Genomic DNA, 18,102 nt, shown 5'->3' on the forward strand with positions numbered 1-18,102 from the left:
GCAATTACTTAGATATAAAATCACCTGTTGATACCACAGCCATTCTTACTATGCCGAGCTCACACTTATTCAAATGGTCTCATTCTCTATTATTCTCTCAAAGCTATTAATGTACCTGTGTTTGAGTATGCTATTAGATACTCATTATTACATACGTATTGACTGGAAGCTAAACAACTTTTTCATTTTACTTGGTAAATGCACTGATGAATTTATTTTTTAAAAACCAACAACTTGGGAATTAACTGCAAATACTACATTAACCCTAATCATTTGGTTGAGTAGTTTTAGCCTAAGAAAAAGAACTCTGGCCTTTGTTGGTGCCTCACGCCTGTAATCCTAGCAACTCAGGAGGCTGCGATCTGAGGATCAAGGTTCAAAGCCAACCTGGGCAGGAAAGTCCATGAGACTCTTTTGTTTTTTTTAAGTTCATCTTGATAAACATTTTCTTATAGGATCAGATGCACAAAGGCATTTTGCCTTTGTTTTCCTCTCCTCTGTGAGACTCTTAAAAGCCAGAAATGACATTGTGGCTCACAGTGGCAGAGTGCTAACCTGGAACACAAAAGCTCAGATACAGCTGAGTTCAAGCACCAGGACCAGAACAAAACAAACAAAATCCATCTGAAGGTAGCAAAATGTTTAGACTCTCATAAATGAACACATAGGAGTAAGGGAAGAAAACAGAGACTTTACAGTAATATGGTTATCTGAATGCTTATCCATCTGGCTATTAAAATGGCTAGGGGAAGGAGGAGAAAAGAAACTTCCAGAGCTTATCTCTTTGCGAAAGAATGTGAACTGATATCGATCAAAATGTTCCTCTTAAATCTAATTTGAGTTGGGTTCTAGAAATCAGTAGAGCAGGAGAAAGTAAGTACAGTGTGTGTATATATGGAAATATCACCACAACAACTCCCTTCCTAAAGTTAAAATAGACTCGTAACAATAGTAGGGAAGAGAAAACTTAGGAAAAACCAAAAGGAAAAAAGGCAGGGATGAAGGAAGAATAGAAAGAGGAAGGGAAAAAGAATGGAAAGAAGGGAAGGAAGGAAGGAAGGAAGGAAGGAAGGAAGGAAGGAAGGAAGGAAGGAAGGGGAAGGGAGGAAGGAAGGAAGGGGATGGAAGGAAGGGAGCTCTGGGCTTTGCACTTGCTGGCTTCTTGCTCATTTTGACTGTACCAGACTTTTCTGCCTTTGAACTGTGATTCTCTGGACTTCAGCCTCCTGTGCAGCTGGAATTACAGGTGTGAGCTACTCCCAATGTCTCACACACCTGAGGCATGGAAATATTCTAGTCTTCACCATTATTTTTAATTGTCTATTTCAGTATTGCAAAAGCTCATGCAGACATGCTGCCTCAAAACAGAAATACAGTTTGTAGGTACAACTAAGTACACCTGAGTACAACTGTGCAGCCACCTGGGTTAAGGCTGCCCTCGCTCACCAAGCACCAGTACCTCCTCTTCTGTGGACTTTTCTCCTCCCCCTGGCAAAAGGGCAAACTTCCAGATAGGCCATCAGCATTTTTTTTGGCTTGAGAAATAAACTGGAGTTCATCAAAGGTTTGCAAGCATTGTAGGTTGGGATCAAAGCTGCTCATGGAAGGCGAGTCTGTTTCTTTGTTCTGTGAGCTTATGTTTTGTTTTTCTTAAGTGGCCTCTCAGGGATGTGGTATTTTGTTGATACCTTCCATGATTTCTCAGAGAAACAAACAAAAAATAGTAGGGTATTTCCTTGTGACAGAAAAGGAACCGAACTTCCCTTCACAAGTGAATACCTTGCAGTCCTATTTGTTTTCATTTGAAAAAAAAGCTAATCACCATTCACAGGGCTTCATAATTCTCCTCTAGCCTAAATCCCAAGATAAGAATGTTCCCAGTACTGCCAGGGAGTCTTAACTTAGCTGTGAGAACACTGTTGATTGGATACCAGGTTCTAAGTCCCCACAGAAACAGGAAATCCTGCAATCTCTTTTCCCAGAGATGAGAAAGAAAAATCAAGAAACTCAGGACAACTCTTTGTGGAAATGATTAAAGAGAAAATTAAATCTCAGGGTTCCCTTTATTCTTCTATTAAAAAAAAAAAATGAGGAAGACAAGCTTTCTAAGGCCATCTGAGGAGGGAACAGAGTTTGCTGCCATCTGCTGGACATGCTGTGCCAGTGCATGTTGGCTGCCTCTCAGAGCAGGTGCTCCTTACAAATCTGGCAGGCACTGAGGATGAACACACAAGCTATTTATGGATTTTAAAGAATAAAGTTGACAAGTGTTTTGTGTACTAGCAGGGATATCTTCAAAGTGTGCACTTTGAAGGCTCAGGAGCAACTGGGGTCTGTTATACAACAAATTCTTGGCCTCTACTCAGGTTGGATAAATCAGTCTCTAAGGTGCCAGGGGACTCTTAACAGCTCTCTGGAATAAATGTTGGGAAACTGTTAAAACACGATTAAGGCAATAGCTTCCTCGCCAAATGTGTTGGATATAAAGAAAACCCTGTTTTCTGATGAACTAAGGTGGGCCATTAAAATTAAATAAATTCTAAGCAATCAATTTAGTTTTAGTTTTTATTTTAATAATACCACACAATGAGTTATGAATTTCAGTGACTGTTTCTTTACTTTTTCTTTTCTTTCTTTCTTTCTCCCTTTCATTCCTTCTTTCTTTCTTTCCCATCCTTTCCTAGTTCCTTCCTTCCCTCCCTCCTTCCTTCCTTTCTCCTTTCCTTTCTTTTTCTTGTTTCTCTCTCTTTCTCTCTTTCTGTCTTTGCTGCCACCAGAATTTGAACTCAGCACCTCAGACTTGTTTTCTCCCTTGCTCAGCTCAGACTCTACCACTTGAGCCAAGATTTGGGCCTTGAACCTTATTCCTCAGCCTCCTGTGTAGCTAGGGGTGAGTCACTGCTTCCTGGCTGGGATTGTGTTTCTTAGTAAAGATTTCTACTGAGCACTTGTATGAAGCTTATGAGAAGAATTACAGTCAACATCATTTGATAAAGACTAACAAACACTACCAGCATCCAGACCAGACTCAACAAATTCTAAATATAATTTTTAAAAACCCGGGGACAAGAGGCATGGCTTAGTTTGTAGAGGACTAGCCAATGAGCGAAAGTGTCAGGTACTGAGTTTGAGTGCTGATCTCAGACCTAAAAGAAAAAAAAAATCCAAAGACTAATTGTGGAAAGATTGGTACCACGCCTTTATATGAACCAACACTTTATATGAACTGATTTATTCCTTAGCAATTCTTGGCAAAAAAGGTTTGTTTTTAGGACATTTTTTTCTAAGTCTGAAATACCCTGGGAGAAACAAAACTAAACTACACTAAAGAGTAGCCAGTGCAACAAAGAGAGCTAGTTTTATTTTGTTTTAAGATATAATTAGAGCTGGAAGCTGGTGGCTCATGCCTGTAATCCTAGCAACTGAGAAGGCTAAGATCTGAGGATCGAGGTTCAAAAACAGCTCAATCAAGACAGTCCCTGAAACTTTTATCTCCAATTAACCACTGGAAAACCAGAAGTGGCAGTGCAGCTCAAAGTGGAATAGTGCCAGCCTTGACCTCAAGAGCTCAGGGAGCTCTATCTGAGACAGGCCCTGAGTTCAAGAGCTCAGGGAGTGCTCAGGGACAGGCCCTGAGCTCAAGCCCCGAGCCCTACCCACCAAAAAATAGATATAATTAGATGTAACAAAAGGAAAACTAAACCATGTCCACTTTTAACAACAACAACAAACTATTTGTGATCCTGAAAATTTCGCAACCTTTGCCAGGCACCAGTGGCTCACGCCTATAATCCTAGCTACTCAGGAGGCTGAGATCTGAGGATCATGGTTCAAAGCCATCCCAGACAGAAAAGTCCCCAGGAGACTCTGATCTCCAACGAATCACTCAAAAACCAGAAATAGAGCTGTGGCTCAAAGTGGTAGAGGGCTAGCCTTGAGCAAAAGAGTTCAGGGACAGCACCTAGACCCTGAGTTCAAGACCCATAACTGACACTCCCCCCCAAAAAAAATTCAGAATCTCAACTTTTTTTGATGTTTTCTTTTTCCCCTTCTTTAAGGCCAGTCCTGATGACTTTTGCTTCTGACTCATAAAGATTGTACAAGTACCACAAAGCCCACTATGACCCCTTGGCTGGACTGCGAGGCCCACCCTGGCACCCATCAGTCAGGTCGGCCTCTGGGAACTGCTGCCTTGGAGGCGGGGACTCATTGTGTTCCAGGCCGAGGTCTCACCCCTTCTGCTTCTCAGGCAGGGGACCAGTTACTCCACACAGGCCAGCTTGCTGACACTGTCCTCCATCCTAGATCAGTTGGAGAGCAGGGAGGGGGGACAGATGGCAGCAGTGCCCCCATCTCCCACCCTAGGCTTCCTGCTTCAGGGCTGCAGAAGTGGGGTGATCTCTCAGGCAAGGGGCTGCTGACAGCCCCACTTCTGCAAGCCAGACCTATTTTGAGTTTGGCCATCCCCTACTGAAACCCCACTAAGGTATCAACTATTCGTGTATTTATGAATATCCCATTTATTGAATAGGCTGAGTGTGCAAGCACTTTTCCGTTTGAGTTCTTATCAATAGCTAAGTATTACACACAGTACTTCCTTTTCCTTGTTGTTGATCCTATGGTTTGAACTCAGGGCCTGGACATTGTCCCTGAGCTTTGGTGCTCAAGGCTGGCACTCTACCACTTGAGTCACAACGCCACTTCTGGCTTCTTTTGTGTGTGCTCAATTGGGGATAATAGTCCTAGGGACTGTCCTGCCCCGGGCTGGCTTCACATGTGATCCTTGGCTCTCAGCCTCCAGAGTAGCTAGGATTACAGGTGTGAGCCACTGCATACTGTACTTTTATAATAGTACCATTCTGTAATGAAATACATTAAAAATATAGAACCAGTCATTTTGCACCTCTGTCTCATCTTGGTATGCTAAGGAAACAAAGTAAGGAATACAAAGGAAACAAAGTTTCAATCAAAGGCAAAGTATGAGAAACTGGAGGCTCACATTATAATCCAACTCAGGAAGCTGAGATCTAAGGATCCCTGTTCAAAGCCAACCAGGGCATAAAAGTGTGTGAGACTATTATCTCTAACTGGCAAAAGGCCAGACATAGAGCTGTGGCTCAAGTGGAAGAGCATCAGTCTTGAGCCAAAAAAGCCAAGCAAGAGATTGAGGCGCAGAATTCAAGCTCCAGTGCTGGCAATCCCCTCTCCCTCTCCCATCTCCCCTCCAAAAACAACAACAACAACAACAACAACAACAACAACAAACACCCTGAAATGGTAGAGAAGAAACAAAGATGTCTCAGTAAATTTTCGTGGGGACAGATTTTGATTCTGATATGAGGTTTATGCAGACAACTGCATCTACCTTGGTATCCATGAGTCCTTCAAACTCGGATTCATACAAAAGGACTTGTATCATCGGAAGTTTTGAAATAGTAGCAATTGTTTATGAAGGCTTTCTCTCTAAGGATATTAATATCTAACACGTGACTAATACTTTATGAGTGCTCAACACTTCTATGCTTATAATGTCTATACTGATTTCTAGAAGCTTCACAGCCTGTGAGAACATGCGTTGGTGGGGGAGGGGGTGGAGGCAGGCCACCCACACTCAGCCACTACCTGCGCTCTAGTTGTGAGGAGTGCCTGCAATGACTTGCTCGATTGCATGTGGAGTGCATTAAGAACTTCACCTCACCGGGCCTCACTTGCTCGTGCCTGTAATCGTAGCTACAGGAGGCTGAGATCTGAGAACTGTGGTTCAAAGCCAACTCAGGACAAAAAAAAATGTCCTTGAGACTCTTATCTCTGGTTAGCCAGCAAAAAGCTGAACAGAGAGGTATGGCTCAAGAGATAGATCACCAGGCTTGGATGGAAAAGAAAAACTAAGCGAGAGTTCAAGCTCCAGCATTAATACACACAGATACACACACATACACACACACACACACACACACACACACAAGAAAAAGAAAAAGAAGTGGTTATCTTTTGCCTGTTGTCATGCTTTTAAAAAAATTTTACACATTTTAGGAAATGTTTTTCTGCATTATTGTTACTTCCATTTGGGATGGTTTCCCCCTCTTTATCTGGAATCTCTCTTTCTCCTTTATCTCCACGAGTCTTGTTGGCTGGAAGGGGCACCTTTTTGAAGTGTTTGCTGTAATGCAATGGTGATGTGTATTCAGGGCAAGCCAGTAAAGTGTGGACTTCCCTTCTCTCATTCACCAAGTTCTAAGCAAGTAGGCCAATGGGAACAAAGATGGAAAGCTTTCCCGAGTCCCAGTGTGCTTGCTTTGTCTGTCATCGGGAGCCACTACATTGCCACTTCTTCAGTCAGTTCTTACTGTAGATTCCGTGCAACCCCTGAGTAAGTTCTGAGATGTGTAAAGCTCATACTTTGGATGAGCAATTCCTCCACTGCTGAGTCTTCTTGGGACCTGGAGGAGAAATCCATCTCCATTCCATAGATCTCAGGGTGGACTCCTGGGCTGTGAATCAGCCTCACGCTAGACCAGTTCCTCATCTTTCCTCTACCTCCCTCTTCTCACCTGAAAGTTGGATAATAGAGAACCTGTTGGGATCCATCTTTCCCCTTGATGGAAGGGGCTTGATGCCCCTCCCCCAGCCCTGGGGAATGCGGCCCTGCTACCCTCTCTGGATCAGAATCCAGAGAAACCGGTTGGGCAAACAGCCCCCCAACCCCCTAGCCAGCTCTGCGCCTACCAACCCCGCCCTGGCTCGGCGCGCTCGAGTGATGTTAGCCCTTGGGGGTCAGGTGATACCTTTCAGCCTATCGACATCCTGGCCAAACCCCTCCCTCGGAATCATCTCCCCTTGTCCTTGTCTCAATAAAGTTAGTTCGCTCTAAGAAGCCAGCCCCGTTGCATGTGTACGTCAGACTTCTAGCGATAAGGAGGTGGGCACACATCTGCGGCAGATCACGTGCGCGACAGGTCGGAGCTAACTCCCCTGTTCCACTCTAGTTTATCTGCAGGTCGGATGACTAGGGGAGAGGGCGTGAAAGGGAGGGTGGAAAGAAAGAAGTAAGAGTACGAGCCGGGAGGGGCAAAAAAGCCCAACAAGAACCCTTGTCGTACTTTGGTTATTTTAGGATGTCTAAAAGAGTTAACATTTATGAAGGACTTACCACGGTTCCCTGTCTATAGTAAGTCCCTTAATTCTCACCCCCTTCATAGCTGTGGGATGATATATTAAGATCCTGAATCTTTGCAAACACACTGAGTTTTTGCAATAGAGCTACAACCTTTTGAAGGTAGTGTGAGGGAATGTTCTAGACTTCTATTTAAACCTCTATTTATTATTATTACTTATTATTCATTCCTCAGGAGATGTTTTCTAAATAATGATGAGGCATAGTTTAAGAAAAGGAAAATTACTGGAAATATGTGAGGTGCAAAAAAAACACAAAAAAACACCAAACCCAACAACTCCTTTCTGAGAAGTCTTTGACAGCAATAACTATTGAGGGGTTGTCAGGGGGTGGGGGGACAACTGGGAGCAGGAAGGGTTCGAGGCCTGGTGTTGGTGAGTCAGACTCAGCAGGGAGAATAGTGATCTAGTACTCTGGTGTAAGGTATTCTCCGAGACACGGAAAACCAGTGACTCCTTCAGCATTATTCACTTTACAATTGTTCTGATTAAGGTGGCTCATGTTACTAGTGGTTGCTTAATAAGCCAATCTCAGTGTCGGTGTATTACCTAAAGAAAACTCCCTGAATTTTATTTGCTGAGAATGGCATCCAGCCAAAGGGAGCCATATTCATCCTGAAATCAGCACATGAAACAATTTGGGGAAACTCACACAAAATCACTGTCAACGCTACCTCTCTCCCTCTCTCTCTCTCTTTCTCTCTTCAAAAAAAAGATTTCCAAAATAGACTAATGTTGTTTTCTCAAAGACTGTTTTTGTTTTTGTTTTTTATCAAAGTGAGTCCTTTCTTGAGCCACCCAGCATGATCACAGCTAACTATAGTCTACCCGAGCAGGTAAAGCCCAACACAGCTGACAGGTGTCACGGGGCAGGATCCCAGGGAACCATGTGGCTCCATTGGCCAACCCAGATTTGATGATGGGATATACAATGAACCTGCTTGAGATTACTTGGTTTGTTAAATGAGAAAATACCTTCCTTCTCAGGAGAATTCACATAGTGGAATGGCAGTGTCATTAGTAAGGAATGCAGGGGGCAGACTGAACTATAAGGACCTACTCCTTCCAAATGAGCATTTGGACCTCACAATCCATACCTTGGGAACAAAGATAGTAGTTGTCTTGTGTGGACCACTGTTTAGAAGAGAAAATGCAGGGAAGATATTCAGCCCAATTCTGGGCAAGAAGTTTTGCTCAGTATTAGTTATTATTATAACTGATATGAAATATTTGATGTCATTCCGGGTAGATCGTGAGAGCTCAATTCATGAATTTCTCTCCCCCTCCCTTTCCTTTGTGCCCCCAGAAGCTGGTTGGATGGCTGCCACAACTTCTCCCACCCATCATCCTGAAGTGAACCTGAATACTTCATTGAGGTGGCTGGGTGAATCTGGAAACTATTCATGCCCCCAATTAAATGTGTCTAATCTAATTATCGTTACTACTCAGGAAGCTGAGATCTAAGGATCGTAGTTCAAAGCCAGCCTGGGCAAGAAAATCTGTAAGTCTCTTATATCTAGTTAAGCAGCAAAAGGCCAGAAGTGGAGTGTGGCTCAAATGGTAGAGCACTAGCCTTGAGAGAAACAAAAAGCCTCAGGGAAAGTGCCCCCCACCCAGTATCAAAGTTTACCTGACTTTTAAAACTTGTGGTGAAAAAGGCAAAATGAAACATGGTGCTGTTTTTCTTTTACTTCCAAGAAGAACGTAACCCTACTGATTCCTACAGTGAGCATTCACCTTCCACTCCAGGGCCAATTACAGTGCTTCACTTTTGAAATGTGTTCATGAACAAGTCCATGCTACTGCTGAAGGAACTGAAGGAGTAGGAGGTGTAGAAGCAGGATAGCTCCACAGTCCTTGGGTGTTGTCATTTTGATTACTGTCCTAGCAGGTAGAGGAGAGAGGGGCCCCAGGAAGCAGGCCCCTTGTGTAGTTTGATTGGAGACCTTGAACTTGCATTTGAGTAAGTGTGAGGCACACCCAATGTAGATAATCAAGTCAAGCCAGGGGTAAAGACTGATAAATATGAGAACTTCAAATAAAAATGAAGTGAAAAAATAGAAAAATTATTTGTATCCATGAGTGATTTTGCTTAAATTAGGACTTATGAAAGTCTGAGTTCCTCTACTTACATCAGAGGAGTGCTTTATTAGCTGGAAAACCTTTGAGGAAATAAGGAATCTGAGAAATGTTTAATAGGGTGTGTGTGTGTGTGTGTGTGTGAGAGAGAGAGAGAGAGAGAGAGAGAGATCTAACCCAGGGTCTTGCAATTGCTTTACCACTGAGCTACATTCCCAGCCCCAGATATGATCACTTTTAATTAAATTTCTCTTCGTTCAATTCCCTCTTCTGTAATTTGTGGATGCCCAGAGGTAGCTTGGTGTACATATACACATATTATCTTTAAAAAAAGTGAGGAAAGGAATGACATTGAAGATGCATTGTGCTCATAAACTAATATGTTGAATTGAAACCCTTTGAACAACTACTTAAGAATAATAAGAAAAACAAATAAATAAAAATCAAATAGTGTGTGTTCCTGATGGTTCTGACTCAAGTTTCGTGCAGCAGATGGTGAATTGTGAGCTATAATTTCAGTTCCCTTTTGTCAGGACTACAGAGGGATAAACAGAGGCTGGTCTCTCCAGTTTGTGTCCAGTTTGAGAGCCCTATGGGAATTTAATAGTCTGATTCACAGTCTGAAGCCACCCCATGTGGAAATCTAAAGAATTCCAACTCTGTGTTTTCCCACCAGACTTGTTGACTGGTCAGCACTCTGGAGGGCTACCCGGGCTCTGCATCCCCTAGAGTCCATGATGTAAGGACACGAGACCAGAGAAGAGGTAGTTCTTCTGGGAATGCGATGTGAGTTGTTGAAGTTTCCATGCTTTTCTCATGAACTTTAACACAAACATGTTTTGGTTTTAGAAGATAATGACCTTACTTGCCACACTTCCCAGTGGAAGTATTTCAAGCATGTTTAGCCCTTCTGAAAACAATCACTTTTGATGCCCCTGACTTCAACCAATGTTTCCTGCTGGGCATGAGTGACTCGTGCCTGTAATCCTAGCTACTCAAGAGGCTGAGATGTGAGGATCACAGTTCAAAACCAACTCAGGCAGAAAACCTCCAAGAAGTGTTTCTCCAAATAACCAGAAAATCCAGATGTGGAGGTGTGGCTCAAGTGGTAGAACATTAAGTCTTGAGTGAAAAAGATAAACAAGAGTGCAAGGCCCTAGTTCAAGCCCTAGTACAGACATGCACAGACACACACACACACACACACATACACACACACACACCTGCCTGGTTGGTGGTGACTCACTGGAGAGGACTCACAAAAATGGGAGTTTGAAGTTCCTTTAATATGTAACTATTTGGAATAATGTACAGCAGAGATATTTTATTTTTAAAAAATTCAACCCAGGGGCTGGGGATATGGCCTAGTGGCAAGAGTGCTTGCCTCATATACATGAGGCCCTAGGTTCGATTCCCCAGCACCACATATATAGAAAATGGCCAGAAGTGGCGCTGTGGCTCAAGTGGCAGAGTGCTAGCCTTGAGCAAGAAGAAGCCAGGGACAGTGCTCAGGCCCTGAGTCCAAGCCCCAGGACTGGCCAAAAAAAAAAAAAAAAAAAATTCAACCCAGGCACCAACAGCCAAGTGGCTTTGACTCCATGAAGGAGGCTTTACGGAGATAGCCACCTGGTCAGTGGCTTGCATGCTGACCAACAGCACCAGAACAACTCCTGCTCTGCTTAACCTGGTTGCTGCCAGCAAGAAACACAGCTCCTGGGGGTGTGAATCCCCCTTTAAATGGGGACCATTTGTTTCTGGTATTTCAGAGAAAGCTGTCTGGTAATTCCCAGCTGTCCCACAGTGAAAGCAGTCTGCCCTGTCTAGAGGAGGTGACTGACCCAGTGCCTAGGTTTGGAAATGATCTGGAACTTGGATCCGTTTCACCAGGGTTCACGAGGATTGCTTCTTGTGAAGATCATGTGAAGAGAGCTCATGCAAGACAATACAGTGGACATGTTATCATGAGCAAGCGTACCAGATGTATTTTGAAGTATAAAAGTTTTCGGGTTCACACCTCAGGGGGGGAAAGGGGGAGGGGGGTGGTGGGTATGAGGGACAAGGTAACAAACAGTACAAGAAATGTATCCAATGCCTAACGTATGAAACTGTAACCTCTCTGCACATCACTTTTATAATAAAAACTTTTAAAAAAAGAAAGTTTTCAGGTTCTATCTGGGAGTGGTGGCTCAGGCCTGTCATTGCTAAGATCTGAGAATTATGGTTCAAAGCCAGCATGGGTAGGAAAAGTCTGTGAGACTCTGATCTCCAATTTTAAAAAGCCAGAAGTGGAATTGTGGACTCAAGTGGTAGAGCACTAGCCTTGAGCACAAAAGCTCAGGGACAAAGCCCAGGCCCTGAGTTCAGCCCTAGAATCAGTACTCTCTTCCTTTCTCTTGCATGCTCTCTCTCTTTATATATGTATATACATATATCTGTAAAAGAAATGTTAACGGGTCCTATGATAACCACCCGAATGTGCATTACAGAACACAGTCCTTAAAATGTATGCTTTATATCACCCATGGATCTAATCTAAATTCAGAAACTGTGTCTTTTCCTCTCTCAAAGCCAATTATGTCTATTATGGAAATATTAGAAATAACATAGCCAATGTTATAAGATTAAAAGTGGCACAGCTCAGACTCACACGTTCACTGACCCTTATTTCATCTGCCTAAGAGCATACCACTGTTCTGATATTCACAGATCACCTATATGTTCTAGAATCTTCTGTGCTGCCTCACCTCCTGACAGCATAACACTCTACCAGAAAGAGTTTTGAGCCATTATGAAAGTGTGAAAAAGCAAAAAACAAACAAAATTACAACTTTACTTAGGGTCCTTCAGTAATTCAGTGAGTGTGATTACTTTGCAGTTGACATCCCAGTGTGTGTAGCACACAGTGGATTCCTGGATGTGCACGGGGCGCCTGAGGTGATGCAGGCACTTAGCAGGTGATGGATGATATCACAGGGGCCTTGTCTAGGAGTAGACTAATAAACAGCAAGGGAAGGAGCAAGGTGCTAAAAAACTAAACTGCTTGACCAGACACCACAGCAACCTAACAACCAACCCCGTGACCTCACGCCTACAAAACGAGTAAGACACGGCTTGCACCCTAGGGCCAGTGAGAAGAGGCTTCAGTCTCTGGTTCAAATCCGCCTGCCTGCCACACCAGCCCTATCTCCATCTAAAGAGTGATTTACAGCTCCCTAGAGGGTGAAGAGAAGAAGAGAAACTTTCCTTACTTCAAGGAGTTGGGGAGCACCTCCGTCACCTCCTGTACCCTCAGAGAGGGAGGGGGAGGGGGTGGGGGTGTCAGACTCTGCTGTGGACACTGCATGGAGAATTTCCCCCTTTCCTCTATCAAGTGAGATGCTATGGTCCAGGATGAGCCTTCTGCCACTACCTTCTGGTCACTACAGTAGCCGCTGTGCCTTTATGCCAACCACGTTTCTTAAAAGCTCCTGGGATTTCCCAACAGGCCCCCAATGATAAGGAGACACAGGCATGTTAGTTGTGTCTTTGGTCATCAACTCCAAATAGTGGCTCAGCTAAGACTGCCACCTGTCCAACAGGAAGTGCATCGAAAACACTTCTCACCCTGACAGACCACAAACCTCTGGGCAACTGGAAATGCCTCTGGCTTGTTATCATCCCAGGATGCTTTTGAACAGATGATCTCAAATTGATTACTATCTGTGTGTTTTATGCCTGTCCTCTAACTTATGCCAAGCTTAAATGCTATGTTAAGAATGCAAAATTACCTAGGTGCCAATTAACCACTAAAATGCTGGAAGTGGAGCTATGGTTCAAAGTGGTAGAGCATTAGCCTTGAGCACAAAAGCTCAAGAACAGTGCCCAAGCCCCTAGTTCAAGCCCCAGAACCAGCATACACATAGGCACACACACACAGAGGCAGGTACAAACACACACACACACACACACACACACACACACGCAAAATTACAAAATGGTCTTTTTCTGATTCCTTCTAATGGAATTTTTTTGATTATTCTATTGGTAAACATACCCACCAGTCTTCTTTTGCAGGAAACAAATAATAGAAACAACCAGGTTACTGAATGATATGCTGCACTTTTCTTGATCTTGCATTTTCTGAATTCATTTCTCCAAAAGGCAACTATAGGACTAAATTACTGCCTACGGTTGTATTAACACCAAACTCAATGGGTGACCTGACAGCAAAAAAGCAAAACACCACTCTGTCCCATGGACCTCTTGTTGACGGAATTATCCTTTTGTGTGTTATCTTTTAGAAATACTTAAGACAGGTAGTTTTGCAATCTATGAAAAATTAGATGCTTCCCTCTCCCACCGTCCCCCTCTGAAAAAGGAAACTGAGGAATAATAAGCAAAATAGCAGAGAAATCACTTAGGATAGAGTTGCTCTTCAAAGAAGAGTTCTTTTAACAAAAATATGTACAATGAACAGATAAAGAAGAAAGTAATATTTTAATAGAATAGTGAAAAACATAGCAGGTTGACAGTGACAGCAGGAAAAGAACCGGAGTACAGATATTCTCAGAGGATCAAAGTGGCACCTAACCAGGCAAGCTTTTTCTGGAGAGCTCTGTACATACCTACTGCCTAGAGTAGGTAGCTTTCCTTGGAGTCATCATCAGCACTTTGGAGTTGCCTCAAATTCATGTTGAATATTTTCCATGGAGGGTTACGCTCCCTCAGACTTAAAATAGATATGAGAAAGGTCTTCAGGTTTACTTCCAGTAGTATTATTCACTTCCTAGCCAGCTGGGTGACGACATACCGTGTGATCCATCCAGATTCACAAGGTAACCTTGCCTGAATTATCCTGGTCCATCAAATAGAAACACTAGAAGTATAGGTGCAAGAATAGAATCGCAAGGAACAGTGGAAGAAGCGCTCATCAGGAAAGCAAAGCGAACACACGGGAAGAAAATCTGTGAGCTCACATGGTGGTGACAGTTCTGTGTCCTCACCCTACAGCACTCCTGCACTTGGACTCCGTTGCTCCATCTTCACCCTTCCTGTGGGCAGGAGCCCTTTCATCCCAGCTATGTGATTTCCCAAAGTAAAATGATGACTGAGTTTGCCTCCCCCTTCTGATGTTACTTTGTTAGGCTGTACCCTACCCCTTTCCTCAGCTGCAGAAATCAAACCTTTGCTTTCATAGGCAATTGGTGATGCGTGCACTTACTTCCTGATGTAATTGGCAAGGGAGAATGAAAAATCCATCTTGAAAGATAATTACCTCTCTCGCTCTAATTTATTTACATTAAATAGCTTCTGAAATTAATCAATATATGTAAGATCATCTGACAAGGGACTGAATACATATTAAGTGCTCAGTAATTATTTAGATCCTATTTTCTTACTAAACTGTATACATTCCGACAGTTCTCAGAATACCTTCTCTATAGTATCAAACAGGGACCTGAGGTTGAAAGATCCCATCCTCAATATATTTCTAATTCTCTTAATACTAGTAATAAAGATAAAGCATGACTTAAAGGAAATCTAAAAACAAAGGAAAAAAAAAAAAAGCCCGGTGTGGGTGGCTCAAACCTATAATCCTAACTATTCAGGAGGCTGAGATCTGAGGATAGAAATGCAAAGCCAGCCTGGGCAGGAAAGTCCATGAAACTCTTATTTCCAATTAACTACCAGAAAAAGAAAGCCAGAAGTAGAATTGCAGCTCAAGTGGTAGAGTGCTAGCCTTGAGCACAAAAGCTCAGAGACAGCACTCGGGCTCTGAGTCCAAGCCCCAGGACCAGCACACAAAAAGGGAATTCTCAGGCAATCACTACATATTATAATTGCATTTGAACCTTTTCACCCTGGGAGCACAGCTGTTACATCAGTAAAGGCTGTGTCCTAGCAGTTGCTAACAGTCATCACTGTCTTGAGGCAAAAGCATAAATGCTAACTAAGCCTCTCACTTCCTTCATGTAATGGTGCCTGTCCCCAGGTATCTTTTTAAGTGTGGGAGCTAGAGAAATACGTTTAAATAAATCTGAGTTGCTTTTTTTTTTTTAAACACTAGAAACAGACTTCTTGGACCCAGCTTTGGGTGGTGCCTCTCTGAAATGAAGCTGAGGACTCGCTAGGACTGAGGGTCGGGGTGGCGGGCGGGGACTTAAGGGACACTGCAAACAATTCATCCCAAAGCAAAGTGGGCGCCCGGTGTCGGGCTCTACGATCACTCCTCCACAACCGACGGTTTCCACACCTGGACTGTGACACCGCTTCTCTTGGCTGAAAACTTCGGCCTTGGTGCCACGAAATAAGACGAGGAGGCCACTTCGTGCTTGGGAGAGGCGGGAAGGCCCGGGGGCACCGGGGACGCGCTGGCAGGCGAGGCGGCCTCGGGGAAGCTGGCTGGGGGCTCGGTGTAAGGCGCAGCGTAGGCCGGGACCGAGTACACAGACCCGGACGAGGCCTGCGCGCGCACGGGGGAGCCCACGCTCACGGGCCGGGGAGGCAGCGCTTGCCTGGTGGCTGGGGCGGCACTGACCTTCGCCGGGGGCCTCTGGGGAAGGCTCTCTTTTGCATCCGGAGGCTGGAAAGTAAACAAGGACGCACTGAGCTGGTAAGGCTGGTGTTTCATAACGTCCAGAGTGTTGAGGGGCTTCTTGCCCTTCTTCTTGCTCACTTTGGAGGCCTGTGGGGCTGGGGACTGGGACTTGACGGCCGCCAGCGGGTAGGAAGGGGAGTGGATCGGGTTGTAGGCCACCGGAGGGGGCGCGCGGACGTTGGAGGAGTACTTCCAGCTGGCTGGGAGGGACGGCGTGGGGGACTGCGCGCGGGCCGCGTGCGCCTGCACCGTGTCGGAATCCACCACGTACTTCTCCATGCGCGACTGCCTCTTGGCGAAGAGCTGTGCGCCCTTCCCACTCATCCCGGGCAGCTCATTGGTTGGCCCCGCAGTGGGCGTGGCCGCCGCAGGCTTGGGCCCGTAACTCTGATTGGCTACTGCGTCTTGAGGGCCTTTGAAGGGACCAGCCAGGTTCAGGGCACTCGCAGGCCGGACGGGAGCGAATGGTTGGGCTATTTTGATGGCGGAGACGGCGGGGCCTGGCGCTGGGTTGGATGTGGGAAAGGCTGGAGGCTGGGTCCGAGCCACAGGTCCTGGAGACCAGACTGGAGAAACGGGGGGCGCTGGCTGGGAGGCTGGCGATTTGACGGCGGGCTTGGGGGCCACGGGCGGGGGGCGTCTTCTGCTTGGCCGAGGAGCTCTGCATGAAGTTGCAGGCCTCGGCGCCCAGGCTCAGGTAGTCTTCCTCGGGGCCCGAGTCGCCCCCGGCCCCGGCGCCCCTCTTGCCTTCCGAATTCTGTAGGAGCGACAGCAGTTCCGGGTTGGGGCTGACCTTGGGCTCCTTGAAGGTAAACATGGGCTTGGTGGTGCTCCTCCTCTTGGCCTCCTGCAGGATCCCCGTCCTCTTGGCGGGCACCGCGATCCTCTCGTCCCGGGAAGCAATGCGTTCCGAGGAGTCGTAGAAGGCGGGCTGCGCCCAGGGCCCGGGCTGGGGCCACGGCGGGGGCTGCGGCGGGGCCCTAGCGAAGGTCTCGGGCGGCGGGGTGACGGCAGAGTAGGGCGGCGGCGCGGGGAGGTCCGCGCGGGGGCTCGTCGGGTGGCGGGCCGGGTCGCCGAGCGCGGCCGGCGGGGCCCCGGTTCCCGGGAAGGGCTTGGCCGTCCTGTTCATCATCGGGACGGGCCTGGGCGCCTCGGGGGCCCCGGGTGCCGCGCCCAGGCCGTTCTGCTGTGGCAGATGGGCGGCCCCGCGGCCCAGCGGGACGTAGCTCGTGCTCACCGAGCTCTGCACGCTCACCGATTCCTCCTCCTGCCGTCGGTAGGACATGGCACTCCGCAGGCTGTCCACCTGGACTGCATCTGCCTCCCGGCCCGGCGCCACACGCTCCTCCTCCTTCTGCGCGGTGATCTGATCCATCCGCTCCCTCCGCTTGGCGAACATGACGGCCCCCTTGCCCGTGCTGTCGGGTAACAGCTCCATCTTGTCCCCCTGGCGCGGCTTCCGCTCGATGTCCACCAGCCCCGAGTCCCAGTCGAAGGTCACCACCTGGGGCCCGTCGTCCGCCTCAGACAGCAGCTCCTCATCCACCTCGGACTCGCTGGCGCCCACGAATGCCGCCTCGAAGGCGTCCTCTGGGCCCTCCTCCTCCTCGTCCTCGTCCTCCCTCTCAAGCTCCCCGGTGCCGTAGCTGACCAGCGTGTACTTCCTCGCCCTCCGCCGGCGCTTCTTAAACATCAACACCCCCTTGGAGTTGGGGTTCGGGGCGTCTGTCAGAAGGAGGGCGATGCTTTTGCATTTAGACTTGGCTTCCTTCACCTGCTTCTCCGACAGGCTCTCACTCCTTCGGAGCCCTAGAGAAAGCACAGAAACGGAATTGAGGGGATGCCGTCGAGGAAGACTCCATGGCAGCCCGAAGTGCATGCCCCGTGGGGAAAAAGAGCATGTGAACAATGCTTAGGATTGGACATTGGGTTGTAAAGAATACGATTTCCTTCCTTCCCTTCCCCCTTCTCTTCCGCCCTCCCTCTCTTCTTCCTCTCCTTCTTTCTCTCTCTTCTTATTCTTGTTCCTTTCAGTGCTGAGTATTGAACTCCGTCCTTGCCCACGCAAAACACCAAACCACTGAACTATATCCCATGCCCTATTTCTTTTCAAATCTGTACTTCTATAATAATAAACAATATATAACGACACTTATTCATGTGGATACCATCCATTTTAGATGCTGATTAGAACTTATTTCATACATTTGTTTTTCTATGCATTTAAACTTCAATGATAAAAATTAAATTAGAATGTGCCAGTTAATAGAATA

General features: G+C 46.2%; 1 protein-coding gene across 1 annotated transcript in view; it reads right to left on the minus strand.

Annotated features, from left to right (window-relative positions):
* Positions 1 to 18,102, minus strand: part of Synpo2 (synaptopodin 2) — a 117,878-nt gene that overhangs the window by 17,309 nt on the left and 82,467 nt on the right. The window contains 2 exon segments of the mRNA XM_048333571.1: positions 15,485 to 16,465; positions 16,467 to 17,638. Of these exon segments, the coding sequence (XP_048189528.1) occupies positions 15,485 to 16,465; positions 16,467 to 17,638 (2,153 nt within the window).

Source organism: Perognathus longimembris, chromosome 24, assembly GCF_023159225.1.
Source record: "Perognathus longimembris pacificus isolate PPM17 chromosome 24, ASM2315922v1, whole genome shotgun sequence".
NCBI classification, from domain to species: domain Eukaryota; kingdom Metazoa; phylum Chordata; class Mammalia; order Rodentia; family Heteromyidae; genus Perognathus; species Perognathus longimembris.